Here is a 7,961-nt window from a genome sequence, read left to right on the forward strand (position 1 = left end):
AACATAAATGGTTCTTGATGTATTAAATCAAATGCATGTATAAATTTTTTGATTTATAATTAGATTTTTTTAAAAAAAAACAAGCTTATTTAATTTTTAGATCAAAAAAATTATTCAACCTGCGACAAAACATCAATTTGAAATCAAATAGTGCTGAGTCCTCGTATATTTTTTTTTCTTTTACTAAACCAAAAAATCCTCTCTCGTGCAAAGAAAAATAAAGCATCACCAAGTTCTTTGTAATAATTTGATCAATAACCACTAGAGATTAGGCTTGTACAATTGAAATTCGTGATTTAGAAAGTGGATCTAATTTCATTGCAAAACACACACAATTAAAATCTATAAAAAGATCGATTACTTGAAATGAAGAAAAGATCACTATCTTCAAACCAACAAGTTGATCTCTGAACATCATTGCCGATAAAAAAAAATAGTGGCCATCCTAACCTTTTATCCCTTCCCTTCATTTACTCGCAGCAATAAAATACAAAAGAGCAGCAAATTTTCGTCGAAGAGAAGGGTGATGCCTACGTTAAACAGAAGGAAAAAACGAAGAAAGGAAAGAAAAATTAGCTAAGTTCCCTCTCGAGGAATATGATGGTCGTCTAAAATTAGTCCATTGCATTGGCAAAGGCCTCCTGCCCTTCGGCTCTCTTCCAATGCCTCAATCTCTTCTTTCACCTGGAGATATCACATTGTGGAGAGTAGCCCAATTGTTCAATCTCCCAGCTTACCTTTGAGGCCACTATTTCATGTCGTGGAAAATATTCCTGAAACAATTATTGAACTGTAAGGAAGACTGAAATATTAGTCTTATTTTCTTCTTAAGAGTTTGGATGAGTTTTAACCATTGTAATTAGTACAGATGATTAAAAGGGCAGAGATGCTAGCATTAAATTTCCTAAGTGTTTGATTCGTGTATATGAGGTTAAAAAAGATGGTGAGTTATAACAAATAAAGGGCAGATTATTAATGGAAAGAGCGAATATTTAACCCTATTAGTTGCGTAGCAAGCATCTCCTACAAGAAAATCGAATTAAAAAAACAATATGAGTACCTCCATTTTCTTGACCAGCTCTCTAGGGGTTGGGGCAGATACAATTATATGGCGTGCACTTGGATTAATGAAGCCTTCCTCTACTGCTTTGTCAATAAATGATAACAAGGAATTGTAATATCCATCCACATTCAGCAATCCCACCTGCAAAATGTAACACCTACTGTGACTCTGCTTCTTTACTAACTACTGCCTTAGTCGATGCCAAAGAAGAAGAAGAAGTTGGATATTGCACATCAGGATTGTTAAAACTTGAAAGTAACAGTACACTAATTGGATAGGGAGAGGTGTTTTACCGGTTTGTCATGAATGCCAAGTTGGGCCCAGGTTATGACTTCAAGAAGTTCTTCAAGGGTCCCATAACCACCTTCATTCACATCCCATGAAAAATCGTCAATCAAGCACTCTATAGTTGTAGTTTTAACACACATATTTAGACTATGTTAGACTACGAGTGTTTGATATTAGTTTTTCACGACACTTGCCAAAATTTAGGTGAATCTGTGAAGCCTAAAATCTCATAGGTTTGAAGACGCACACTTCCATCCATGTGGTCTCGAAATCATCAGGATAAGGGTTCTCTGGCAGAAAATAGGACATTGCGTTGCGTTCCTCCTTGATAGTCTTGAATCGTCGGGACACTTTGAAGTTTGAATGTATTTTGTGAAATGATTTCTTAAATTAGGAATGTAATGGGATCATGGATTGAAGGGCCAGCTCCAGTCTTGCATTATGACAGCAGGCCCAATTCAAGGCTAGTTTTAGACAGAGTTTCATACGGCCGGACACATATTTTAGACGCCAATCAGGGCCAGATTCTCATTTTGATTAGAGGAGAAATTTATGGCTCGCACTTCCTCATGAAAAATTCTGGCAAAAGGACCATGCGGGAGAAGATTTTCTCTTAATGCGGTCAATTGGAGGGTACAATTATATACATGGCATGCAGGCCAAGGAGACTAGCATTGCTTTGTTGTAGCTCAGAGAGAAAATGCATTTTGACCTCAGAAAATAAGAGCTCCCTAAATCTCAATTGTTCTCAATAGGAACAAATGACCTTGTTTTATCTGCATTTTTATGTCTTTATGAATGAATTTATATCTAGAGATAATTTATTTCTTCTTAAGATTTTGGACGATATATATATATATAAAAAGCAATCGTAGTATTAAGCTTGTACCAACCAGGCAAGGCAATAAAGGCGTCTGAATGTCTAGCCATTTCAGCCTTCCTCTGGTGCATATCAGCAACAGCCTTTACTTCTCCTACTGTTTCTCCAGTGATCTGTACAACATGCAATGCCCTTGTCAACATAAAACAAATTCTTAAGACAGAGAGTTATCTAAAGAGAAGCAATGATGAGTGGCAGAGGTGGTGGGGTCAGACCACAGTCATAAAGCAGTAGAGAGGTGAAAGAGAAGGGAAATGGAAGAAAAAATAGACACCCTATATTATAAAGCCTCATTTTCAGTCTTGTGCTTTATCGAACAAGGGAAGGAAAGAATATGAAAAGAAAATCCTCATTTTAGAGAGGAGCAAAATGGTGAAGACCCAGATTCCACCAGGTCGTTGACAGGCAAGTTCAAAAAAAAAAAAAAAAAGTGAAAGCCTATAAAACTGTTGCGAAGAACAAACAAAAAGTCTCTCCCTGGGTCTGAACACGCATGAACCTCGAAGGAGACACGTATGAAATTCCCTTTTCTTGAAAAAAAATAAAAAACAGAGATGACAAAAGAGAGGTAGAATTTCATGTGAGAGTAGCTGCCACAAAGGACTTTCAAAGAACGACCAAAATCATTCAAGAAAGATTTAGAAAAAAAGAAGATCATTTCTCTTTTCACTCCCTCCCCCCCTCTGTCACTCTCACATGCACACACAGGTCTCAAAGATTCACGCCCTATTCAGTAAGAGAAGAGATACCTCTCTAGGCATGAGTGTCTTGGGGATAACTCTGCACACAATCAAATGAGAACAGTTAGTAGTAATAATTATTTACAAGAAAATAAACAAAAAACATTTTTCAATCAATGCATGTTTCTTCACCTTCTTGAATATACGAGGGAAGAAGATAGCTGAAAAGAAAAGTATACAAGAGAGGGAGAAACAAGAATGATAAGGCTTTACCCAATCACATGGCGGCCTCCATCAAAAACAGCTTGAGAAATTAACCCCATTAAACCAATACTTCCTCCTCCATAAACCAGGTCAATATTACTTGATACCTTTAAAAAGAAAGAAGAAAGGAACATCAGCCACTGTAGTGAAGCAGCCATCCCATCAAAGTAGATTTTTATCTCTCTAAGAGTACAATGGGCATGGATGTATAATGCAGCTAGCTCAGAGAAAGAAGTGGAGACTTAGAAACCAACTTAGGTACATGTAATATCAAGAAGAGAAATTGATCAACTGTCCATGAAACAGAGCTGTTGAAGCCCATAAAAACAATGCAAAAGAAAGTAATGATCAATACTAATTACAATAGAAGGAAATGATTTAACCCAGAGAGCCATAACAGAGGAATCAGAATGGAAAACCAGAACAATAAACAAGTTGTGGTGACACTAAGAAACAAATCCAATAAAACTAGAAAGAAAGAAAGAAGATTTGGAAGAAAAGAAGAAGAAAATTTAAGAAACAAAAGAAAACAGAGACAAAAAATTGTTTCTCTTATTACCAATTCTTTTCCAAGCTCAATAGCAGCATCCTTGTAGCTGCTTTTCTTTCCTGGACTACTACCACAAAACACACAAATCCTCTTAAATTTTGAATGCTTCATTTCTATTTCCATCTTCCTCTCCCTTTGTTTCTTTCTCAGAAAGCTAAGAAACACAGCTCTTATGAAGAAATATCCTCTCTGCCTCAATCCCTACAAGTGTCCCACCAGTACCAGTACTACTACTACTACTCCACACAAGCTTGGCAAAGTTTGAGAGCGGGCTGGCGCATTTATATAACGGTGGCTCTGGCGTACATTAGCACGCATAAATGTCCAATGTGAAGCGAACCAAGTCACGTTTTTTTTTTTTTGCCCCATCATTTACATTTTCTTTTGTGTGTGATTTGATCCTTCAAGTTTTTTTTTATTTGTTTTTTTTAACCTCGTAAATATTTTTTTATTGACCCTTCAAACTTTTTATTTTTCAGTAGCAATAATAATTATAGTTTAATTTTATAAAATTAATTCTTGATAATCATGGAATGATATTTAAAATTATAAACACGTGAAGTAACGTGGGATAAAAAAATATTAAAAAAATTATGAAATGCAAGATGAAAGAAAAATATAATCCATTATAGATTTGAATAGTTATTTACAATATTTTTTTTCTCTTTTTAATTTTTTAATTTTTTTGACCCTTTATTTTTTTATTTTCAAGTTAATCTTTTCGTATTAAATGACTTAGAATTGAGTTTGATGTTTTATTTTGGTTAGCTTTAGAAGAGACTCCGCGACGCGACGTTAAGAATAGATTTTGATATTGAGTTAATGTTGAATTTTAAAAAAATAAAATTATATTTTATTGATCCAAACCAATTAAAATTTTGAAATTAAATTTAAAATTAAAATAGATATTCAACTTTTTTTTCTTCTAAGAAATAACATTTTTATTTCAATTCTACGACTTAATTTTTAGTTGGAATCAACAAATTTATTAATGTTTGACTTACCACGGTTTGTATTTTACATAGGTAGCACACAAACCAATCAACTGTATTTTTTTTCTAAGGATGCTACTCCTCAATTTATTTATTTATTTTTTTTAGTTTAATGTGGGTGTCCGGACCAGCTTGCGTACACCTCGACTAATCCCATGGGCCCTGAAGTTAACGACCATGGAAGCCTCCAGTGGCTATCATATAAGCAATCACAGAGCTCGAACCTGAGATCACAGAGGGAGCAAACCTCTTGATCCCAGCTCTTACTCCTCAATTTATTGAATATTGTACTATTAATGAGGATTAAGATGATGCAATATAATATCAAAACAAAATATGTCCTACGAATTAAAGGATCAGCATGCTAATTGCAACGTCAAGAAATATACTAATGATCCACTTATCACTATGTTATTTCCATTGATGTGATATGATGGTGAAGAAAAGAAATTTCATTCAGTCCAAGCTCGAATGGTCTCAACCAGCCTTTAGTGTATGTTTGGTATTGAGTTTTTGATTATTTTTTAATGTGTTTTAAAAGTATGTTTATCCTGAGAAAAATATTTAATTGATGTTTTTTTAGTGTTTTTAGATGATTTTGATATGCTAATGTTAAAAATAATAATAATAAAAAATTAATATATTTTTAAATAAAAAATATTTTTGAAAAGCACTCTACACAATAATCTCAAATAGACAATAAATGATATGGTATCTTGGTTTTCAAATAGCAACATTTAATGGATTTACTCGAACGTGATACATAGCCTAAAACTTAGCTTTATCCTTAACTTTTATGATTTCAATGCCAAACTTATCTCCTAATTCAGTACAAAGATACATGTTAAAAAGAGTATTATTAAGCTCTTCTCCATATATAATGAGAAAATAAGAGCACTACCCCTTTTGTGCAATTTAGCCTTTTTGTGCTTAAATTAGCACCAAATTGCATGTTTTTTCCAAGAAGAATAGTGAAATTACAAGACAGAAGATTAAAATGAAAAACATGGATAACATATGTGATGACTTTGCAAGTTGTTTAGAAAGTATATTTTAGTCCCACATCTTTGTTTGCTATTAGGAGAATAGTTCCTTTAATTTTAGAAAATTACATTTCAATACAAAACTTTATTGTTGTCATTTTTCAAATTTTTTTCGACAAAGAACCCTTTAAATAAGAAGAAAAAACAACAAGCCTAGACGCGAGGGTCTGAACTTTTCCTATCTTGTTACTTTTTTTTTTTCAATTAATACTTTTTATGTCTTTTTTTAATATTTTTAAGTTTTTTTTTAATTAATACCTCTCTTATGTCATTTTTTTGGGGGATTATATAGCCTTTTTTAAATAGCAATTATTTCTTAATTATATTGAATGTTTTTAATTTTTTATGAGGTTAATATGATTCATCTGTTATTTTTTATATATACTTTTCATATAGATCAAATTTATTTTTAAAAATATTTATTTTTCATGATATTTTTAATATGTGCAGCCTTATATAATATTGCTTTCCTTTTATTTTATTAATTAACTTTTATGTGTCTGTCGATTTCTATTACAAATTGATTATAATAAATGAATTCATTAAATACAGTCGGGTAAATGCTCGTGTTGCACTTTTAAATGTCTTGATATACATTTGTCTCTTAATTTTTTCAGTTTTGTTTTTCTTTATCGTTAATTTTTTTTATCGAGTTATTCCGACCTCATGATCTAAAACACACGATAGACTCATAATCTGGACATATCTCATGTCCAAGTTATGAATCTAACATGTTAACCCATCTTTGCGTGGAGTATTTTTTTTTTTTGTTATTATTGCGTTATTTTTTATCTTATTATCAAATTAATCAAAATTTAACTTCAATATCAAATTTTTCTTACTTATTTATAAACTTAATTGTCTCCTAATTGTTTTTTTTTTTTTAGTTAAGAAAAATTAATTCGGCCTGCTCGTTGCCCAAGCCACCAATCTAGTATAATCTTGTAACATAATTCAATAGGGAAAAAAACTATATATTCATTTAGTTGTTACGAATTTGGGTTGTCTTTCCCATTCACGTTCTTTACCCTTTTGTTTTTTATTAAAATATATCATCCAGTTCTGTCTCTTTTTTTTCCGTCTTTTTAATCCTTTGCTTTTGCATTTATTACATACGTGACTTTTACAATGTTTTAATTATGAGTCTATAATAAAAATTAATTTAAATTACTTGAGGATGCCAATGACTACACGCTAGTTGTATTCTTTTTCTATTTTTTTTTATCGGGTTCTTTTTTCATTCTCGTCCATTTTATTTTTATTTTTATTCAGTTTTTTTATTTTTTATTTAACAATTATACTTTAATTTTATAAAATTAACGCTCGATAAACTATAAAATGATATTTGAACACACAAGATAATGTGAAATGAAAAAAATATTAAAAATAAATAATGAAGGATGGAAATGCATCATAGAAGAAAAATATAATTCAATGTGGATTGCAATAGTTACCCATAATATTTTTTTTTTCTCTTTAATTTTTCATTGTCACTTGATCTTTTTTATTTTCAATTTAAATTTTTTATATTAAGTTGACTTGAGATTGAGTTTTATATTTTGTTTTGGTTGATTTTATATGGAGCTCCTGTGATGTTAAAAAGAAGTTTTGAGATTTAGATAATCCTTAATTTGAAAAAATAAAATAAAATTTTATTGATTCAAATCAATTAAAAATTTGAAAATCTAATCTTAAAAAAAAATATTCAACTTTTTTTTTTAAAATAATATATTTATGTACGTATAAACTTTTTATTTAACAGTTAAAACATTTCTCGATGGTTAAAAAACAGTGAACAACGTCTTCACTGTTGCTTCAATATATCCTAGAACTAATAATTAATCTTATATATAATGTGAACCAAAAGAAAAGGGCATTTAACTTGCTAGCTACACCTTGAGTTTCCACGAAGGAGAGGCTAGCTTGGAATATTCACAAATAGCAGAAATTGTGCCACAAACGTATATACGATATCGCAAGGTCGGCTGCTTATCCTTCTACTAGAACCATTTGCATGCCCTGCACGTTCAAATTAGAGGTATCTGCACAAAACTTTACTTCACCTTTCACATCTATGGTTCAACAAAACAAGTTCTTTACTTTACTATAAAAAGCCAGCTGAAATTCCAATACATAAACGTCGGTTGATCCCCTTAATTATGCCTTCGTGCCAATTCCACAACTTGACGTTTCAGCTGGTA

General features: G+C 31.5%; 1 protein-coding gene across 1 annotated transcript; it reads right to left on the reverse strand.

Moving 5' to 3' along the window:
- Positions 1-335: 335 nt before the first annotated feature.
- On the reverse strand, positions 336-3,983 carry LOC18098209 (cytokinin riboside 5'-monophosphate phosphoribohydrolase LOG1). Its single transcript, XM_006384853.3, has 7 exons — positions 3,735-3,983; positions 3,185-3,282; positions 2,981-3,011; positions 2,245-2,344; positions 1,357-1,427; positions 1,061-1,204; positions 336-773 (listed from the first exon to the last, which is right to left on the reverse strand). The coding sequence occupies exons 1-7, from the start codon at positions 3,846-3,848 to the stop codon at positions 681-683; spliced, it is 651 nt and encodes a 216-aa protein (XP_006384915.1). The 5' UTR covers positions 3,849-3,983; the 3' UTR covers positions 336-680.
- Positions 3,984-7,961: the final 3,978 nt, after the last annotated feature.

This window comes from Populus trichocarpa, chromosome 4 (genome assembly GCF_000002775.5).
Source record: "Populus trichocarpa isolate Nisqually-1 chromosome 4, P.trichocarpa_v4.1, whole genome shotgun sequence".
Lineage (NCBI taxonomy): Eukaryota > Viridiplantae > Streptophyta > Magnoliopsida > Malpighiales > Salicaceae > Populus > Populus trichocarpa.

Excerpts from the sequence above, each read along its gene's own strand:
- LOC18098209 (XM_006384853.3), bottom strand. The coding sequence starts at position 3,848 with ATGGAAATAGAAATGAAGCATTCAAAATTTAAGAGGATTTGTGTGTTT. Across the intron at positions 3,012-3,184 it reads GGAGGCCGCCATGTGATTGG|AGTTATCCCCAAGACACTCA; the intron begins GTAAAGCCTTAT and ends GATTGTGTGCAG. Across the intron at positions 1,428-2,244 it reads CGCCTTTATTGCCTTGCCTG|GTGGTTATGGGACCCTTGAA; the intron begins GTTGGTACAAGC and ends ATGTGAATGAAG.